This window comes from Tympanuchus pallidicinctus, unplaced genomic scaffold (assembly GCF_026119805.1).
Source record: "Tympanuchus pallidicinctus isolate F22 unplaced genomic scaffold, pur_lepc_1.0 scaffold4, whole genome shotgun sequence".
Classification (NCBI taxonomy): Eukaryota; Metazoa; Chordata; class Aves; order Galliformes; family Phasianidae; genus Tympanuchus; species Tympanuchus pallidicinctus.
This window is the reverse complement of record NW_026294758.1, coordinates 31,295,959-31,318,611: the sequence shown is the minus strand read 5'-3', so window position 1 is coordinate 31,318,611 and position 22,653 is coordinate 31,295,959. Positions and strand designations below refer to the sequence as shown.

General features: G+C 41.6%; 1 protein-coding gene across 4 annotated transcripts in view; it reads right to left on the bottom strand.

Moving 5' to 3' along the window:
• Positions 1–22,653, bottom strand: part of SPIN1 (spindlin 1) — a 58,036-nt gene that overhangs the window by 13,238 nt on the left and 22,145 nt on the right. For 3 of the 4 annotated variants that reach the window (XM_052701230.1, XM_052701227.1, XM_052701229.1), the window contains exon 2: positions 12,215–12,420. In XM_052701230.1, coding sequence (XP_052557190.1) covers positions 12,215–12,266 — 52 coding nt within the window. In that variant the 5' untranslated portion in view covers positions 12,267–12,420. Of the gene's footprint in view, positions 1–12,214; positions 12,421–19,024; positions 19,159–22,653 lie in introns of those variants that run through there. The other variant, XM_052701228.1, reaches the window with a different exon arrangement.

Sequence of the window (22,653 nt, the reverse complement as noted above, 5' to 3'; positions counted from 1 at the left end):
GCTGATAACAAAAGGCAGCGAGGTGACTAATTGCCAGGAGAAATGTACCATCACAGCCACCATCACAGTGCAACTGCTATATTATGATTGTGCTGTTATTTCAGTATACCAATGTACTGCTCTGCTAAATGAAAATCCCATCTAACATCAAATACATTCAGAGGGATAAAGCGGGCATAAACCAAAACCTTGTTGAGGGCAGTGAGTTCAAAAGAACCTTGTCAGAGCAATGAACTAATGTGTAACTAATTGGACATGTTTTACTAGCATCTGTAAACAGCCATGTGTATAAACACGCTCAGAATTTTGACTATTAATGCTTAAATAAACACCCATAGAAAGACATTTAATTAAGTTTCTTTACAAGTCTAAACAAACCAGTTTTTCTATATTTAACAGTATGTACATGTTCCAAGCATAGCTTTGGGTATGGTAAGTCATGCTAAGTCATAGCAGTATCATATAAGAGAGTCAAGCACTAAAAGTACTCCTAACCATCAGTCTCCATAATATTCTCATTTTTGCTTTTTCAAGTAGAAAAATAAAGAGGATATATAAAGTAACAAATGGCAGAATTAATACTGTATCTTATGTTTATAGCATTCAGGCTTGAATCAAATCCTCAGATTTGTGTTTCCAGTTCTAATGACATCTAAAAGGTTTGGGTTACAAAAACAAGCTTTAAGGGTAAATACTAAAGTAAATATAGCAATATAGACTTTTAGGAGATTATACAATTAGAACTGTACTTTAAGCACGTTTGTATGAACTCTTAATGAGAAAATAATAATTTCAAAAGATAACCAAAAGTTTGATTACAAACGCTGAAGAACTTGGGAACTGACTGCAACTAAAGTTGCTTCTGTATGTGAGATGACTATGTTTAATTTATACTTAATTAAACAAAATTTATTTTATTAGAAGTATGGGGGTATTTTACTAAAATTATAAATCTTAAAAAAAATAAAAGTTTTCTCATAAAGTAAAAGATCTGCATCATCAGAACATTAACATGTTTCATGTTTTAAATTACTGACTGATAATGGTTTTGGCTAAAACAGCTCAGCAGAATCACCATGAGTTGAAAGGAGTCTATAAGAATCATGAAATCCAAATCCTGGCTTGACACCTAAAAATCAGACCATATGTCTGAGAGTACTGTCCAGATGCTTCCTGAACTCTGGTGAGCGTGGTCCACTTCCCTGGGGAGCCTGTTCTTGTGCATGATCACCCTTGTCTGAGATTAAGGAGGAATCTGTTGACTAGAGAACTACTGTCGCGCTACCCAGTTCGAGCTTTCAGAATTATCATTGTATAGGAATGAACCTCTTTACTGTGATCAACATACTTCTTATATATTCTTCATTAGAAAGCAGTAATATACCAATAACAGCTCATTGGCTTAAGATTCTACCAAGCAACAACAGTAAGACAATAGGCTTCTCAATTTCCCTAAATATGACATTAACTGTACATATCAGCAGAAGAGCATAAAGAGAACATCCTGTTATTCTTTAATCACAGTTTGTTCTTTGTTCTAGTTTGCTGACTCCCAGAGTTTCATACCTACAAGGCCTACCATGGAGTTTATCAAGCTCAACGGTGATTCACCCTTAGTTACATCCTCACCCTGAGAGAATATAGAATAGGGTCTAAATGACTAGAGTCAAAATCTTTAAAGATTTATGGACCCTCATTCTGCAAAGACAGAGATAGAGGGGTTATCCTTACTTCTGCTTAAGGCTGAAGACCATCAGCTGAGGGAAAAACATCAATATTAACAGGAGGGAGTACATGAACTCCAGAGACCCTTGTTGAAAATTCCTGAATCCTCTAGACTCAAGTGAGTTGCCACTCCAAAGGCAGTCTAACTAATGCAGTATATAACGTTGAATGTGCACATTTACCTTTGATCCACCACTCACAGATCAAGACTCAAGACAATCCTGGGTCCATGTTAAGTGGTGAAATTTCTCCCTCTCTGTTGGTCTTTCCCTTAATCTCCTCTTAGTCATTTTTCTTCAGTAACTGTTGCCTACTACTGTAGAAAATTACCTAATTTTGCCTCAAAGTAGTTGTTAGAAAGCTCAGTAATTTGTCTGGTATGGTTCCGTTGAATCACTACCTGACTAGGTTGCTCTGGCAACCCTTGTCAAACATACAGTATCACTATTTGAGGAATTTCAAACATTCATCTTCTTCACAACTCACTGAGTGGGAATAAAACAACTTCGTCTGCAAAGAAGTTTTTCTTGATATCCAGCCTGAACTTTCCCTGTGGCAGCTCCATGCCTTTTCCTTCTGCTGGCCACCAGAGAACACTGCCCCTCCACACCTCTCATGAGGAGGCTGTAGGCTGCAGTGAGGTTTCCCGTCAGCCTCCTCTTCCCTGGACTGAACATACCCAGGGATGGGGGGCTGGGTCCCCACACATGTAGAAGACAACTTACTTTAACAACTGCAGTATTGTTAATAGTTAAAATTTACAAATTTCCTTGCCTGATTATCTTTCAGCCACAGGAAAGCAAGGATACACCTAGGTAAAACAGTAGCAAGACAAAAATTCTATAATAGGAAGTGGATAGATTGTGAAGAGCTGTGTCTGAGTAACAGCCATAACAAGGTTGAGAGCTTATCAGTTAAAATCAGGGATTGGTCCAAGCAAGGACATCTGGCGTTTGGGGTCTACTACAGGCCACCTGATCAGGAGGAGCATGCTGACAAGGCCTTCTTGCTTCAACTGCAGCAAGCGTCACACTCACAAGCTCTTGTCCTGATGGGGGATATCAAACACCTGGATATCAGCTGGGATAGCAGCACAGTGGCAGACAATCCAAGAGATTCCCAGAGTTTGCTGAGGACAACTTCCTGGTCCAGGTATTAGACAGACCAACCTGAGGTGAAGCCAGTAAGGACCTGGTAATCACCAATGCACAGGAGAGCATTAGAGAGATTAAGATTGGAGGCAGCCTGGGCTGTAGTAACCATCCCTGGTGGAATTTGTGATCTTGAGGAATGCAGGCCTGGCAAAAAGCAGAGTCAGGACCCTGAACTTCAGGAGAGCAAACTTCTGGCTGCTCAAGGAACTGCTGGATGGGATCCCTTGGGAAACTGTCTTTGAGGGTGTAGGAATAGAACAGAACTGGCAGCTCTTTAAGGACACCCTTCTGCAAGCACAACAGCTCACCATCCCCCAGCAGAAGAAAACAAGTAGAGACAGTGGGCCACCGACATGGCTGTGCAAGGACATGCAGCTTAAACTGAAGGAAAAGTGAGAAATGTACAGGAAGTGGAAGCAGGGTTGTGTAGCTTGGGAAGAATACACGGATGTTGTCTGCATGTGTAGAGATAGGATTAGGAAAGCCAAGTAGAATTTGGCAGAGGTTGTGAAAAATAACAAGAATGGGTTTTACAGGTAAGTAGGCAGGAGGAGACAGGTCAAGGAGACTGTACCCCCCTCTGGTAAATGAGAACAAAGAACTGGCTTCCTTAGACCTGGGAAAAGCTGAGGTCCTCAATCTTGCCTCAGTCTTCACTGGTGGTTATCATGGGGCAGATCCTCCTTGTTACCATATTAAGGCACACATGAGACAGAAAGGTAATTTGAGACAGCCAGCATGATTTCACTAAGGACAGATCTTGCCTGACCAATCTGGTGGCCTTCTATGTTGGAATGACAGAATCAGTGGATAGGAGAAGGGTGGTGGATGCCGTCTACCTGGACTTCTACAATGCCCTTGACATGGTCCATCATCACATCCTTCTCTCTAAATTGGAGAGGTATGGATTTGAAAGATGGACTGTTTGATGGATTAAGAACTTGGCTGGTCACAGCCACAGGACTGTAATCAGTCATTCTGGGTGGAGCCCAGTCACAAGTGTTGTCCCCCAAGGGCTGGCCTTGGGACTAGTGCTCTTCAACATCTTCATCAATCACATAAGGTGATGGAATTGAGCGCACTCTCAGCAAATCTGCAGACAACACCAAGCTGAGTGGTGTGGTCAATACACTGTAGGGAAGGAAAGCCATCCAGAGGGACGTGGACAGGCTGGAGAAGTGGGTCCATGAAAACCTAATGAGGTTCAACAAGGCCAAGTGTAAGGTGTTGTGCTTGAGCTGTGCCATCTCAGTTATTTACATAGAAGAACTCCTTGAGAATAGCTCTGTAGAGAAGCACTTGGGGGTCCTGGTGGATAAGAAACTGGACATGAGCCAGCAGTGTGCATTTGCAGCCCAGAAGGTCAGCAGTATTCCAGGCTGCATTAGAAAAGGGGTGCCCAGAAGGGAGAGGGATGTGATTGTCCCTCTCTACTGGGCTCTTGTAAGGCCCCATCTGGATACTGTATCCAGGCCTGGACCCCCCCAGCCCAAGAAAGACGAAAAGTTTTTGGAATGGGTCCAGAGGAGGGCTGCTAAGATGATCAGAGGGCTGGAACACCTCTCCTATGAAGAAAGGTTGAGGGAACTGGGCTTGTTTAGCTCTGGGAAGACCTCATTGTGGCCTTCCAGTACTTGAAGGGAGCATATAAACAGGAGGGGGAACTACTGCTTACATGAGTTGATAGCAATAGGACAAGAAGAAGTAATTTTACACTAAGATAGGGGAGGCATAGGTTAAGCATTAGGAGGAAGTTTTTCACACAGATTGTGGTGGCGCACTGGAACAGGTTGCTCAAGGATGTTGTGGATGCCCCATCCCTGGAGGCATTCAATACCAGGCTGGATGTGGCTCTGGGCAGCCTGGTCTGGTGGCTGGTGATCCTGCCCACGACAGGGGGGTTGAAACTAGATGATTATTAAGGTCCTTTTCAACCTAGGCCATTCAATGATTCTATGAAAAATTCTCAGACTGCTGTTTTTCCTGTTAAGAAAGGTTTTTAAAGCTACTTACTTTTAAAAAATAATAGCTAAAATAAATAGATGCTATTTAATGAAGTAAATGAAGTTTGTAACCTTCAAAAATAAGTTACTCAGCTAAAGACTATGTACACTACACTAGACCATACAACCATTAACACTGCTTGAACAAGATATACACATTCCTATCTGCGTAACAGCATCGTGTGGAAGAATATTTCTTTATTTGGTACTTGTACAAAAGGTCAGAGATGGCACAAAAAGCCAGTATGTTCCACAAACAATTGCTGGTGCCAGTACCTATCAGCTCTGAGATCTCGGCACACAGCTGAGGTTCCGCATGGAGCACGTCACCCCATGCCACCTTGCAAACATGTGGTAGAGGAGAACTGGCAGGCAGATGGTGTTCCTGCTGCAGCGAACCCCCGGTCCTCTCCACCTAGCCCCCTGTCCTTCCCCCCTAGTGAAGAACTGGAGGGTGTGGGGCACAGGCAAAAGCAGCATAACTCTCTCCCAAAAAGACACCAGGGTGATATTCACCAGACAGGTGGATCTGCTGCCCTGCCATCAAGGCAATTTATGAGGAGGAGGGGTGGAAACAGATACTGGCTCAGCGAAGTGGACATCACCCATTCTTGGCTCCCCATGTGTCACTGCGCAATAGGTTTGAGGCCCTGGAACTTGAGGGAGAAGTGAGTGAGGGTGTGGAGGGAGGTCCACCCATGAGGTTGCCGTGCATGAAGTGGCTGACCCCACACCTCAAGACTGCCTCCACTCGGAAGGACAGAAGGGTGGTTGTTGTAGGCGACTTCCTGCTGAGAGGAAGGCCCTATATGTCGGCCTGATCCTATCCACAGGGAGACGTGCTGTCTCCCTGGGGTCAGGGAGATTTCTATGAAACTTCCTGAACTGATTCACCTTTCTGATTATTACCCTTTATTGATAGTTCAGGCTGGCAGTGAAGAAGTCACCGAGAAAAGCCTGAAAACTCTCAAGCGAGACTTCATGGGACTGGGGTGGGTAGCTAAAGGAACAGGTGTGCAGGTGGCTTTTTCTTCTATACCTTCAGTAGCACTGAAGGATAATGAGAGGATCCAAAAAACCCACCTCATGAATAAATGGCTTAGAAGTTGATGCAAACACAAGAATTTTGGTTCTTTTTTGACCATGAGGCAATTTTCTTAGCACCTGGCATGATGGCTGCAGATGGAAGTGGCCTGTCTCTGAGAGGTAAGAGGATCCTCGCTGAGGAAATGGCAGAACTCATTGAAAGGTCTTTAAACTACGTATGAAGGGGGAAGGGGACAAAACGAGGGCCACTGGGTTTAAACGGGTAGTTCAAGGGCTCATACCAAACTTGATGGGAAAAGAGGGTGGAGTGCAAAGGGATGGATGAGGGCAGAGGGATGCTGGGGATGCTGTTGTTCTAGGAGATCCTGGATCCACTATAAAGACGTTAGATGGAAAGCCTAACTGAAGTACCTTTATACTAACACACACAGCCTGGAAAATAAGCAGGACAAGTTGGAAACCATGATGCGTTTGGAAAGTTATGACCTTATTGCTATCACAGAAACATGGTGAGATGCCTCCTGTAACTGGAATGTCACCACTGAGGGATATCGGCTCTTTAGAAGGGATAGACAAGGTAGGAAGGGTCGGGGAGTTGCCCTCCATATCAAAGAGTGGATAGACTGTGAGGAGCTCCCTCTGAGAAAGTCAGGAACAGGTTCTTAGCCTCCAGATTAGAATTAGAGACAGGACTAATAAATGCCAGCTGGTGATAGGAGTATACTACAGGCCACCCAATCAAGGAGAAACTGCTGACGAGGCTTTCTTCCTTCAGATGCAGGAGGCATCATGCCCACAGGCTCTTGTCCTGGTGGAGTACTTCAACCATCCATATATCTCCTGGAAAGACCACATGACGAGCTACAAGACATCCAGCAGGCTCCTGGAATGCATTAATGATAACTTTCGGGTCCAAGTATTGGACAAACTGACCCAGAGGTGCAGTGTTGCTGGACTTGGTGCTCACCAATGCAGAGGAGACCATTAAAGGCATTAAGGTTGGAGGCAGCCTGGGCTGCAGTGAATTCGTGATCTTGATGAATGCGGGCCTGGCAAAGTGTGGCGTCAGGACCCTGAACTTTGGAAGAGCAAACAATAAGTTGTTCAAGGAATTGTTGGCCAAGATTCCCTGGGATGCCGTCCTTAGAGACAAAGATGTTGAGGAGAGCTGGCTACTCTTCAAGGATGCCTTCTGAGAGCACAAGAGCTCTCCATCCCTCTGAATAAGAAAGCGGGCAGAGGAGGTAGGAAACTGCTATGGCTCAGCAAGGCCCTGCTGGGCACGCTGAGGGCAAAGAAAGCTCTGCAAACAAGGGTTTGTCACCTGGGAAGAATACAGGGATGCCGTCTGGACTTGCAGAAGTGGGATCAGGAAAGCCAAGGTGCAGGTGGAACTGAACTCGGTGAGTGATGTGAAAAACAATAGGAAGACATTCTACAGGCACACTGGCCAGAAGAGACAGGTCAAAACAAGTGTACCTCCTTTGGTAATTGTAAAAGGAGAACTGGCTTCAATGGACAAAGAGAAGGCTGAGGTACTGAATGAGCTCTGCCTCAGTCTTCACTGGCAGCCAGGATTCTAGTATTTCTCACGTCTATCAACCCTGCATTCCTAAAACTCTAGGTGGGACTGGGGTGGTAAATCCCCTCCCACTGTAAGGGCAGAGCAAGTTCCGAGACTGCCTCATGAGCCTGAATGTGTACAAATCTATGAGGCCAGATGGCGTGCATCCCAGGGATCTGAAGGAGCTGGCTGAGGTGATTGCCAAGCTGCTCTCCATCATTATTTGGAAGGTCGTGGCTGTCAGGTAAGGCCCTGGATGACTGGAGGAAGGGTCACATCACTCTTATTAACAAGAAAAGGAGCAAGGAGGACCCAGAGAACTACAGGCTGATCAGTCTCACCTCTGAGCCTGGGAAGATTATGGAACAGATCCTCCTGGATGACATGCTTGATCACATGAGGAATGAGCGTATGATCTGAGACAGCCAGCACGGCTTCACCAGGGGAAGACCATGCTTAACCAATCTAGTGGCCTTCTATGATGGAAAGGAGACTGATGTCATTTACTTGGACTTGAGCAAGTCCTTCGACATAGTCCCCACCACATTCTTATCTCCAAATTGGAGGGACATGGATTTCATGGGTGGACACTCGATGGATAAGAAATCAGTTGAAAGGCTGCAGACACAGGGAGGTCATCAATGGTTCTATGTCCAGGTGAAGGCCAGCATTCCCCAGGGCGTCTGTCTTGGGACCAGTGCTCTTTAACATCTTTATCAATGACATCGATGATGGAATTGAGAGCACTCTCAACAACCTTTCTGATGACACCAAGCTGAGTGGTGCAGTTGATATGGTGGAAGGAATGTGGTGGCCATTCAGAAGGCTTGAAAGGTGGGCCTGGGTGAACCTGATGAGGTTCAACACAGCAAAGTGAAAGGTTTTGCACCTGGGCCAGAGGAATCCTAGGCATCCATACAGACTGGAAGGAGCAGTCCTTGAGAGAGGTCCTGCAGAGAAGGACATGGGGGTCCTGATGGATGAAAAACAAAACATAAGCCAGCAGTGTGCAGCTCAGAAAGCAAATGTTATCCTGGGCTCCATCAGAAGAGGGGTGGCCAGCAGAGACAGGGAGGTGATTGTCCTCTCTACTCTGCTCTTGTGAGGCCCCATCTGGAGTACTGTGTCCAGGTCTAGAGCCCATAGTACAAGAAAGACAGAGAGCTGTTGGAGAGGGTCCAGAGGAGGGCCACAAAGATAAGATAATCAGAGGATTGGAGAAACCCCCCTGCGAAGACAGACTGAGGGAGGTGGGCTTGTTTAGCCTGGAGAAAAGAAGGCTGCGGGCTGACCTCATTGCAGCCTTTTAGTACCTAAAGGGAGTCAACAAATAGGAGGGGAGTCAACTCTTTGAAAGGGTGCGTATCAGCAGGACAAGGGAAATGGTTTTAAGTCGAGGGAGGGAAGATTTAGGTTGGATGTCAGGAGGAAGTTCTTTACAGAGAGTGGTGAGTCTGCCCAGAAAGGCTGTGGATGCTCCGTCCCTGGAGACATTAAAGGCCAGACTGGATGGAGCTGGGGCAGCCTGGTCTAGTATTAAATGGGGAGGTTGATGGCCTTGCCTGTGGCAAGGAAGGCTGCAGAATCATGATCCTTGAGGTCCCTTCCAACCTGGACCATTCTGTGATTATGTGAAACAAGCACCATTAATAAAAATAGGAAAATATACACTGAACAACTCCTGTCACACACAAGATTGGTGATGCACCAACAAGTGCCTGTATGTTGTGTTCTTTCTATTTTTGTTGTTGGTATATCACATCATAACATCATGTAAAACAATGAGAGTTACAGAGTTAATTGTTTTGATTCTGTGGCCCTTTTTGGGGGCATTTTTGGTTCTCGCAAGGGAAAGGAGGAGCAGCGTGGCATTCTTGGAAGACTTCTCACACAGAGGAAGGAAGGTGGAACTCCTGGCAGTACACCAGCCACCTCTTGCTCACTCAGCTTGCTGGGAAGAAAAGCACGTGCTTCCCCTGCAGTCTGCTAGCATAAGACCTCGTATTTGGACACTCTTTTCTCTCTCATTTCCTTTGATTTTGTTGGACTTAGTAAATTACTGTTCCTCCTCAGATTGTTGCTGTTGCTTTTTTTTTTTAGACTTATCTGCTATGTTCCTACCCTCCCCCCTCTCCTCCTCTCCCAGAGTGCACAGCCCTCAGATGCCTTGCCTCATTAGTCACAGGGCCTCGTCCCACCCCAAAAAGTTAATACTTTTTTTTTTCCTCTCTCTTTTGTCTCCTTCCAGGCTTGTGCCATCATGGACACAGATCTAGGGATAACTCTGTGACACTGTGTTGCCCGCCCATCCCTTACTCAAAAAATACCATCACACCCTTGTCAAGATAAAACTTTTTCAAGAAACTAAAATGAGAGAGTCTTTGAAGGGTTACAAACATTACTCCTTTGAAGCGGTAAAATCCATTAGAACAAATTACATTTTGAAATGCTGTTCCAGTTTTCTTTTCCCTAGAGGAATTTAAAAAATTAATTCAAACTACTAAAATCCTTCTGTTTTTTTTACATACTAAGTTCTGTGCATTTCACTTTCTCCCCAAGATCAAAGGAAAAAATTAAACTACATAAAACTATTGTAAAGTAAGACAGAGAAAACTTCAGTGGCAAGAAACATGATTCTTATTTCCTATTCAAAACTGCAAAAAGCCTGACAAGTTTTGTTGTAAGTACAGTTTCTCTTTTGTAAATGAATGTGATTTTGATTACATCTATACTTACATCTATATATATATCATATTGCTACCAATATAGGTTGGTTTGATTAGCAATAGGAATTAGTACACTAATTTAAGAACCAATGTATTAGTGAAAGGAATCCATAAGTGATAGTTCTAAAATTTTCCATTTCAGCTTTCATGATGAATAGTCTTGTTTTCATCAATAACTCTGCAGTAAGAAAATAATAGAATAATTTCATCTTTTGCCTTAATGATTTTGCCTTGCATGAAGCAATGGAGTCACAATAGTATACTTGATATCATCTGTCTCAAAACAAGGCAAGGACATTTTCCTCAGGCTCCACATGTATTGCTTTTAAAAAGCGGCTCATCATGGCCTAATAAGCAATGGAAATCTTCCGAAGTGGGGAAAAGTGGACGAAAGTAAGTCAAAGATTTAGTGATAAAGTGAAAAATGGGAAGAAGTGGGTGAGCATTTGACCACTTGAGATACCACTGAGCATACTCTAAGGGACATTAGCATATTATGAGTCCTTGAAAAAGAATGAAAATGTATGCCAGTGTACTGCATATGTATGTCTCAACTGTTCAAATGCAGAGCTTGAGAAGTTGTGCTTGCGTATCATAATAAATAACGGAATGCCACTTTCTAACACTGCACTGGAGTTGGAGAGTTTTCTTCCTGGATTTTGGATGACAGTATGTCTTTAAACTTAAAATGCTGATGCAAATAAGGAGTACTTTATATACACAAACATATATATATATACAATATATATTGCCTTTGCAATTGATCATTCCTATGAAAAGCAACATTCCTTTGAGATGATTTATTAAAACTACTTGCAGAAGTCACATTTGAAATTAGTATATGTTTCAAATGACAGACAGCAAATTAACATTAGTGGAAGCTAGTGACATGTAAAAACAATAAGTTACCAAAAGGTTTCAAAGGAATTTTCCTTCATTGGGTGCTTCAGTTCTGAATGAATTCGGCAAGTACTTGAAAGCAGCAAAATGGGTATTTTTAAAGATGACTCCCTTTCCCAATTTTACCCAATTGTATTCATTTGATTTATTGACATTTTCAGAAAAGCAGTGATTCAGAATGGTTGATTTTAGGTAATGTCCCACATCATGCATCTACAAAGTCTTTTACTGTGCTGGCCAGTCATGAGTTTAATTTCACTACACAATAAAAATGGCAATTCTACTTCTCTCTGAAAACATTAAGTAATTTCACGGAAAAAAAAAAAAAAAAAGGTCTAATTATATAGAATGATTTGCATTACTTCAACAGTTAAAAAAAAAAAAAAAAGACTGAACTGGTTTTGATTCTAAAGGGCCACATAGAAAAACACAGAACAACTCTTCACCACTTCATGCTTTTACTGCACCATTGCTGATAATCCTCACTTCAGAGTACGCTAGACTGCAATTGATTGCAGTCTATCAAACTGCAAAACTTCAAATAAGCCCAAATGGTCATAAAGCATGCTTACTCACATTTTGCACTTACGTGATTATAAAATACTTATGACTAATTTTCAGTTTAGATAAGACAGTAGCAGCAGTCTATAGACAAACTTTTTTGTAGCGCTTAACAGATGCTCTTCTACAATTTCTGATGAAGGTACATCAAACTATAAATACAAGGGGTATACATTTCTTTCTATTTGTTTCAGCACTTCAGGGATAAACAGAAGAAAAAGTCTCCTGTGAAAATGTCAGTGAAGGTCTACAACAAACTCATTTTTTTCCTCCTTTTAAGGAGGTGTTTAATTTACAGCTCCATTAATATTTTTTACATTATAAACTTATATGCACGTCTGTATTGTTAAATTAAATCTGCTTGAGTCTTTTTGTCAGCTTCTGTAACATGAGTAAACACTCTTTTAAGATACAAGTAGTAACGCCTGTATAAAGACACTGAAACATAAAAACTATTTATAAAAGCAAGAATATTTTTTACCTACTGAAAGCAAACAAGCAAACTAAATCCATAAAACTGAAAAGGAGGCTTACCCGCATCAGCTCTGGATCGCTGACCTGGTGATTTTCCAAATGGGGTCTTCATTCATCTGTGTTTAAGTGAGCAGCAAAGCTGCTGGACTAGGGTGAAAATCCAGTTCTTCTCAGCTTTCAGGAGATCTCACTCTTCAAAGAGAAATTGCTACTTAATCCACTATTCAATCATGAATTTGTTCTTCTTCAAAAGCAGAAGACACACTCTAAAAAACAAAATAGGCAAAGCACTAAGTTGTTTGATTTGAAACTTAACTTGAAATAAGCATTCATGGCTGAATGAGTCACTGGTTTGTAAAGACCTGCAGAAGTTCTTGGTGATTTTCTATACCTAAATTCATCTGATTCCTAAAGTATTTAGTCATCACATTCATCTAGATAATCAAGGAGATAACTAAGGACTTCTAGAAGTTCCATTTAGAAGTTAAAGAAACCTTTTTATTACCTAGAAATTTGAAGAACTGTTGGTCAAAAAGGCAACATTATTCCAATTTAGAAGAAGGGCACAGCAAAAAGCCTTGAAATTACTGGCCTGTTACTATAAATTCACTGCCTGAAAAAAACTGCACTTAAAGGATACAGCAATCACCAGACACGGGTTCTTGAAAGGAAAAGCCTGTCTCGCTAATTTGATGACTGTCCTAGTTTCAACTACGACAGAGCATAGTATAATGCTGTACTCTGGCTTCAGAAGTAAAACAATATTGATAATACACAGATATTTTACAATTTTTTAATTGTTACTGAGTAATGCTACACAGACCCAAGGACATTTCATCTTCACATACTGTCACATGTATAAGGGAACTGCTGAATCACGGCCTGAACCTCTAATTGATCACCTGAGGCAAGCAATGATTCAGCCCTGGGAGCAGAGATGAAGGCAATTCACCTGTGCTGCAGGAAGGGGTGGAGCCTGGCTCTACCTCTCCTAGACCCATTTAAGAGATGACGACTGTAGGAAAGGATCTCCTTCTGGAGATTTGTCCTTTGGAGTTTTACAGTGAGCCTAGGACAAGGGTAAGCACTCTTATTTATTCTCTTTTTTGCTATAATAACTGCTTAGTGAAACTCTCTTGTTTATTTCATAATTATAACATCTATATATTCATTGATTATATACACATATCAGTGAGGGGGCTGACAGGGCACAGAAAGATTGGAGGGGTCGGAACCAGGATAACTGACCTTAGCAGGCCAAAAGTATATTCCATACCATATGGCATCATGTGGAAAAACTATAAAACTGTGGAGGCTTTTGCAAAGAGGGGCAGCTGCTGCTTGGAATGGCTGGGCAGGTGGTGAGCAACTATACCTTGCATCATTTGTTCTGCAAATATACATAAATATTACTTGTATATGTATTACTTCTGCACATATTATCATTGCTATTATTTCTCTTTTCCTAGTAAATAGTTTTATTTCAACCGACGAGCCCTACTTCCCCACCACTGCCCTGGTTCATTCAACCATCCCACAAGACTGAGCAAACAGCTGAGAGGGTGCTTAGCTATTTGCTGAGTTAAACAAACAATAAGATAACCCAGTTAGTAGGTGAAAGCAAGGTGGTAGATGCAGTTTTCCTCGACTTTATCTTAGACTAGGCTTTCAACACTGTTTTCCACAGTATCCTTTTGGACAAAATGTGATGAATTGCCTGTAAGGCTTGCTGTCAATGGGGCTACAAGTGGCTGACAAACAGTTGCTAGCATCGTTCCCCCATGCACAACTTTGGAGCTATTTTCAACACTCCTATCAGTTATCCAAAAAGAAAAGTTGAAGACAGCCTTATGACAAATTGCCTGACAATACTATATTGGCAGGCAGTATTGACTTCCTGGAATAACAAGAGGCTCTGAAGAGGGATCTAAGTAGATGGGAACACTGATAAATCAGCAACAAAATGAAGTTCAATGCAGGAAAATGCTGAGTTCTGCACCTAGGATGGGATTATGCCAAAAACAGACTGAAATGAGTGGTAGGAAGAGCAGCTCAACAGAAAGGGACCTGTGGGTGCTGGTGACAGGCAGGCTCACCATGAGCCAGGAGTGTGCCCAGGCAGCCAAAGGACAAACCACATTTTGGGATACATTAAACACAGCACAGCCATTAGTCAAAAGAGGTGAGTTTCCCACTACAGTCAGCATTAGTGCAGCCTCACCTTGAATACTGTGCGTGCAGTTCTGAACTCTATAAAATAACAAGGATGATAAAGTACTTATAAGTTTCCAGAGAAGGGTTGATAAAAGGGCTGGAAGGCACATCCTACAGGGAGATTCTGAGGACACTTGGGTTACCCAATCTGGAAAGGGGAGGCTCAGAGGCATCCTCCTTGTCCTTTGTAAGGAAGGGAAGCCTAGAGGGAAGCAATCATCTCTTCTACTTGTCATTGATGGCAGGATGCGGTAATGGCATAAAGTTCTACCAGGTTCAGACTAGAAATCAGGAAAAACTTGGGGTTTTAAAAACTATTTTTCTGTGTAAGTGTGATGAAACACTGGAACGAGATTCCTAAGGTTGTTGACTCCTTGTGTTGGTGTTTAGGAGGCACCTGGTTAACACTTAGGTTAGGATGAACCATCACAGAATCCTTAGAGTTGGAAGGGACTTCTGAGGGTCATCTCGTCCAACTCCCCTGCAATAGACACGGACACCACAGTGAGATCAGGTTGCCCAGGGCCTAATACACCCTCACCATGAAAATCTTCAGGGAAAGGCACCAAGATCACCACTGGGCAACCTATTCCAATGCCTCACCACCTCATTGTAAAATATTTTTTCCTTTAAAAAATCTAACCTAAACCTACAGTCCTTGAATTTGAAACCATTTCCCCTTGTTCTATCACTACAGATACTGCTCAAGAGTCTGTTCCTTTCTTTCTGTAGCTCCTCGCTCAGCACTGAAAGGCTGCTACCACCTTGCACATTGCAGCTTTCTCAGTCTATTCTCATAGAAGTGTTCCATTCCATGGCCCATTTTTGCAGCTCTTCACTGCACGTGTTTCAACAACTCTATGTCCCTCCCACACCGAGAACTTCACATTTGGATGTAGAACTACAGCTGATTTCTAACCAGCACATAGCAGAGAGGCAAGATCATCTCCTCTGGCCTGTTGGCCATGCTTCTTTTGATGTAGCCAGGATACACTTGGCTTTCTGGGCTGCAAAGGCACACTGCTGACTCATGGTTAGCTTTCATCCACCAGTACTCCAAAGTCTTTCAAGGCTGCACTCAATCCTTTCATCTCCCAGCTTGTATTGGTAATTGGGGTTGCCTTAAACCTGGTGCAAGACTTTACGCTTAGATTTGTTGAACCTCATGAGATTGACCTGGGCCTGGACTGCTCAAGCCTGTCTAGGTCCCTCTGGATGACATCCAATTCCTCTAGTGTTTCAACCACATCCCACAGCTTGGGGTCATCAGCAAATTTGCTCAGGCTGCACCTGACCCCACTGCACATGTCACTGATGAATATATTAGAGTGTATTGGCCCCAGCATCAAGGTGTCCCTGGGGGACACACTCATCACTGATCTCCACCCAGACATTGAGCCATTGATCACCATTCTCTGGACTCAATCCTGCAACCAGTTGTTCATCCATTGAACAGACCACCCATCAAATCCATACTGCTCCTATTTGGAGAGAAGGATGTTGTGGGGTACAGTGTCAAAGACCTTACTGAAATTGAGATAGATGACATCAGTGCATTAGTGCATCACTGCATTAGTAGACAAGGACTGTTCCCTTGTTCACTAATGCAGCAACACCATCATAGAAGGCCAGTAGGTTGGTCAAACAGCTCTTAGTGAGGCCATGCTGGTTCTCATGCATCATTTCCCTGCCTTCCACATGCCTTAGCATAGTTTCCAAAATGATCTGTTCCGTAATTTTCCCTGACACAAATGTGAGACTGACAGTTCTGGGTAGTTCCCGGAGTAATTTTTCACCCTTTTAAATGATAGCTATTGTCATGGTTTTATGATTTTTGGCTATCAGTATTCCACACCATAACATCATGTAATGCACTGGGGGTGGGGTTTGGTATCTGCCAAATGTTTGTCCGATGGAGAAGAACTACATTTCCACAGGAGGCTTTGAGGTCAGCAAGGAGATATAACTTTGTGCAAGGTCACCTGACTCGCTTTGCCGCCTGCTTTTCTTCAGTCACTCCACTGGACTGCACTTCTCACCTCAGCACTGTGGTGAGGTCTATCTACCATTCAGACAGACTCTCTCTCTCATTGTATTTTTTTTTGCTAATACTGTATTGATTTGTTCCACCTCAGATTATTGCTGTTGTTTTCAAGTATTTTGGAGTCCCCTGTTTCCCCTTTCCTGGAGGTGCCTCCTGCAGTTGGAGGTAGAAGGTCTTATCAATAGGCCCTGCTGATCACAAGGCTCCCTTTGCTGTCTTGGACTCTCACTCTTAGGCTTTTGACTTGCTTTCAATTGTTCTTTAGGGACAGCCCTTCACATACTATTCCCTTCCTGATGTAGATAGCAACACCCCCTCTTCTCCTTCCCCATCCATCCATTCTAAAAGCTTGTAGCCTTTGACAGCCACACTCCAGTCACGGGAACCACTCCACCAGGTTTTGGTGATGACAAATATATTGTGGTTTTCTGGTAGCACGGTAGCTTCCAGTTTCTCCTGTTAGCTTCCCAAGCTGCATGCATTGGTATAGAGGCACTCCAGGTGGGCAGCTGGTCTTGCCACTTCCCAAGAGGATAACTCCATAACTCCTTTTAGGCATTTCCCTTTGATTTTTCCCAGTGTCTTCTCCTGTTGTCCCAGCAGTCACTGCCTCATCATGACAGAGTTTTGTATGTGCCAGCACCTCTTATGGCAGCAGGTCGTCCAAGGCCCCTGCCAGCACTCTCTCCCACACCTTATAATGGGAAGGCTCACTATCCTTTCCCATCTCCTTCACACCTAGTTTAAAGCCCTCCTAATGAGTCTCACTACCTTTCCCCTTAGGTTCCTTCTTCTTCTCTGAGAAAGGCAAACCCAATCTGCTGCCTACAAACCTGGTACCATGTAGACTAACTGGTTGTCAAAAGAAACCCAAATTCTGGTGATGGCACCAGCCAAGAAGCCAGGTATTTAAAGACAAGATCCTCTGGTTTCTTTCTGGGTCCTTACCCAATACCCATCCTTTTAGCCCTATTTTCTTAAGAAACATCATTTCTGTAACACTCTCTATAATCTGTTCATCAGAAGCTGGCCTTTTCCCTTTTACTTCAATTTTGGAATTTGCTATGAATTCTGACACACTGGTTAAAAACAGAGTACCAGTGACCAGAAAACCAGTGACCTAAGAGGCAATGTGTATCTTGTTTATGTCTTACTGAAAAACAAGAGAACAGACATGCCTCGAGGTATGATGCAAGTGTTACGCAGAAAGATCCACCTGTATCTAACAGCATTTGCCAGTTCTTCCATGACTAACATTCCTTAAATTCTAGGCATATTAGAACAATACAGGGGGTGCTCCCTGGAATAATGAACAAGACAGAGATAAGACTACATGCTCATTTTTGGTGTTCTTAGTTTGTCAACTCGCAGTTTTTGGAAAAATCTGCGTTTGGAAGAAAAGATCTACAGCAGACATTCAGTCGTGAACCTGTACAAATTTCTGAAGTTAAAACTCAAAATTCTTTAAAGGACTGTCTTTTTTCCACATTTCATCTCTTCTGTAATCTACCACTGTATACACAACAATGCCAAAGAATACAAAGCAATTTTTTTAATCACTTTTCTAAAATGCAGTATAATTTTTCCTTACTACACTAAAAAACCACTGTATTGGAGATTAAAATATTTTAGAACAGAAGCATTCTTGATCATGAAAACAAATTCTGAATTCACAGACATGCTCAGATATATTACCAAACTGACATCACAAGCACTGCATGTAAACTTTTACATGTAAACACGTTTTTACATACCGTACATACAGAATCAATCTACTATTCCACTAAAATGTATTACATATTGTGCTTATTTTTCCCTCAGATTCTTAGTCAATGGCAAAAATATTATGTACAACATATTTTAATTTAATCAGTTGTTAAGAGGCTATATTTACAAAGGTAACTAAAGCACCAGAAAACCTTTGACATGTTAATGAAAAGACTTAGCCCCAGTCACTACCACATCATACATATTAATTTTCTTTTGAAAAGAAAAGGAATTCCTAATCCTCTTATAGTCAAAATCCATTTATTAGCATTATTTCAGTCCGCTCTGCTAAACTAAAGGCTCAAGACTACTGAAGTACTGAGTAGTGAAGAGCTGATTCAGCAGTACAAGAAGTTTTCTAAAATCAGAGTAACTTTCACTTAGACTTATATAAGATTTCTGCTTGGAAAACACAGAAACAAGTTTTTCTAGAGTTACTATTCTGAATTCAATTTACATTTCAGTTTCAATGTCTTCACCACAGGGAAGGAGGGATAAAGTCAGGCTTTCTTAGGACAAACAAATGCACTTTGAGAACATCTTGAATTCTAAAGCATATGAAACTTCTCAGTCTCATCTGATTTAAAAAAAAACAATGCATTTTTAGATTGTTAATATGATGAATGGCAAAACATAGTTAATACCATCATCTAAATATTTAAGGCCATTAATATGGAAAAATCAAGGAGAAGAAAAATTTCATAAAATGAAAAGCCCTTTATTACAACCACATAGCAAGGAAAGACAAATAGCTCTACTGAATGCAGACTTCAACATCTAAAACAAACTATACTACACTTTTACACATTGCTGGTAACTTTTATTAGAGAAGTGTCACTGCCTACCTATTAAATACTGCTTTCCCCAAACACCTGACAGTAAAGGTCACCAACAATTCAGCTGCAGATTAAAAAAAAAAAATAGCATTCTTCTGACTTGTAATCAGCTGCAACTCATTTTTTGCTTCCCTCTGATCCCATCCACTCCTGACTTTCCTAGATAAGAGCACACCTGTAAAAAACAATATGGAAATTAGACACGTTGTCTGATACTGCTTTAGTTATTGCAGTATGTTTCACACAAGAAATGTTAAGCGTTAGGATTAAAACCAGGAAGCCGCACAAACTATACAAGTCACGCAGTTTTAAAAGGACAGTAAAATCATCCTATCAGAGTGGGGAAGAAGATGAATCAACTTTAAAAACAGAGTTATGTTAAAAGAAGTACTTTTCCAGCAAAAAAGTGAAAGGAGGAAAAAACAGGATGCACTTAGACTATGCTTGCAGGCATTTAACAGCCCTCTATAAATACTTACTTACTTATAGAAATGAAAACATTACAAGTTTTCAGCTCTGTAAAAATAAATACTTTAAATAATTTTCTAGCTAACTTTCAGTTGATGTTCATCTTAGCTTTTCCACCAAATGATACACACTTCACTGCAATACACAGCACAAAACCTGTTTATTGCATTCTTGTGAAAGCAAGACTATGCTACCACCACAGAAGAGGGGTACTATGCAGCACCAAAATATTGCAGTGATAATTAATGCTAATAAATGCAACTTTGAAAGCTTCAGCCCTGAGCAGTATTACCTAACCTTTAATCACCATGACACAGAAGGAAACAGCATCAGTAAATTTGCTGATGCACCTATTCAGTCAAAGGGGAAATGCTTAAAAAGAGACAGAGAGCGCGATACAACATGATCCTTCTTTAACTCAGGATACACAATTGTAGATTCAGAACATACATCTCTCATATCACCTAAAGTCTTCCGGCTTCCAGAGTCTGTTCCAGTTCTAAGAGCTGTAAGGGAGAAGGCCTTCTGGTACCACCTAGTGGACTCTTAACATTTCAGTTCAGCACTGAAAACATTCCTCTTGCTTGCAGCTCCCAATTGGTTTGCACTGATAGTCTGCTCAGCAGTGGCAGCAACATGTCAGAAGACATGCAGGGACAAGGACTCACTCTAAAATGGCACATGCTGGTTGAAGGAATTTCTTGGTTCCACAACATTTTAATCTCTGTAATTCAAATCTGAGCTGCTAGTATATACCACATGTGAACTAAACACGACTTCAGCACTAATTAGTTGGATGAGGCAGGTATCTTACTTAGACTTGAACTCTAGCATTGGAGCAGGAATGATTAATCCCATGCAATCTTTCCTCTCCAAAAGAGGATATTAATGTTAAAATATCCCCTGTATAATTGGGGGGATAAAAACACGCCTACTTCTAGTTTATGTTACTTTCAAAAACACAAAAACTAATAACATCATCTTAACTTTTCTGTGTTGTGAGAATTCAGCCATGCAAATTCTAAGGCTTTCTTGAAGTAATCTGCAGGCTCATCAGCTTCTCTTTTGTTAGGAACTTTACTCCCTTATCACCAGGATTCTGGAGGAGTGATAACATCTAACAGGAAAGATAATAGGTACATAAACCTGGTGAACACAAAGGTGATTTTCAGCTTACAGTCATGAAGAGCAATACATTTCAATAATGGATTTTTTTTTTAATCAGTTCACAAACTAAATCAAGTATTACTTTTTGACAGCAGCGTCTACAGTTTTTCCTATATTCGTATGTGCATTGTTATTTGTCTAGAATTGTACAGAAACAAATAATACTGGCATACATCTGCACATTCACATATATAAAAACAAAATACATATTTAAAAAATAAATTTTCTGTCTATAATGCTATACTGACGTAGCTGATGATTCAATAGAAGACTGAAAGAACATGAAATGTAAACAACCACTTCTTGCCAATAAGAATGGCTTTTGTTAAGAACAGGGCTGTAAATACTGCACTTTCTGTACAAAGGGAAAGAAACACTGCTTTTTTCTTTGCTTTAGGAAAGATGCTTCAAGAAAGCAATGTACTGTACAAAGACAACTTTCTTAAAAGCTAACATAATAAAATACGCTCTACTATCAACACAGACAAAAAATCTGTAATTATTCTGGAGCTAAGTACAGGTGTTTTTACCTTTCAGCAAAGTTCTGCACTTCAAGTTTGTGGAGAATGCAGAATGCAGGAGACAGCACAATATAGTTTCTATTTATTAATTCTTTTAAAACATTCTAGCATAAGCAACTGGATAAAGATTAGCCATAATCATAGAAACATAGAATCAGCAAGGTTGGAAAAGATCACTGAGATCATCTTGCTCAGCTGTCCACCTACCATCAATGCTGTCTATTCCTTGATACTGCACCTGCACATTTCTTGAACACCACCAGGGATGAGGACTCCACCGGCTGGGCAGCACCTGACCACTCTGAGAAGTTTTTCCTAATACTCAGCCTGAATCTCCCAGGCACAACTTGAAACCATTCCCTCTTGTCCTATTGCTAGAAGAAGAGGCCTACTCCCACCTCACCACAATCTCCTTTCAGGCAATTGTAGAGGGCAGTAAGGTCTCTCCTGAGCTTCCTCTTCCCCAGACTAAACAGTTCTGGCTCTCTCATGCCATTCTATGTCACTGTCCTGTCACTGTCACCAGAGAGCAGAGAGCTCCTGTCCCTCTGCTCCTGAGTGAGTTCAAGTACAAGGTAATTTGGCAGAAAACAAATGCCTTTGCATTCCAGCTTGTCCTTAGGTACAGGAAGGGCTAGGGGTTCTAGACTTTCATTCTGAATGATGCCCAATTCAGAGTTAACAGTCTGGTTGTATTCAATATATTGGCTACGACAACTACAGGTGTACTAACAATACATTTTCAGATTACTAGCATTCACTGAACTCCCACAGACATACTTAAGGAATTTGGTCACATTCAATAAAAACTGTCATGCCTAGATTAATGAATAGTATCTATCTGTTGCTTAAATAAACTACAGATTTGTTGGCTTACCAGTTCACTGTCTGCAAAGCACATGCAAAGACATGAGAAAAACACATCCTGGACACAAGCACATGAAGTTATAGAACAATACAGAGATTTCCAAGTTTTCCAGGGAAACTCTCGATATAACCAAGTGTTTGAATCTTAACCCAAGGTGTTCCTATAGGGGTGAAAGAGGATCAGCCTGTCAACTGATCTCATAAGTTAAAGTAGACTGTGCCTGACATCCAATGGTATTTCCCTGCCATCTACTCTCTCAAGCAATTTTTTTTTTTACTATTTCTAATATTTCAGGTGGAGCTTGAGCGACTGTACTGATACACACCTTTGTTACGACTACTGCAAAATTTTCTTGCTTTGCTTCAAAGGTATAGACAGAAGACCTCAGGGCGCAACTTAAATGAGAAGTGGTGAAACCGTATGAACAGGTAGCTTTTTGGGATGGAGGTGTGTTTTAGCTGTATGAGATTGTAGTGAACAGAGTTCACCCAAAAGATGGTATTCTGTCAAAAAATAACAGTCTATCAGTACAAAGTGACAAGGTGGTGTCACAGAGCCTGGCTGCAATGCCTTCACTCCACCCTCCTGCTGTTTCTCTTACAGTTAGCACATCA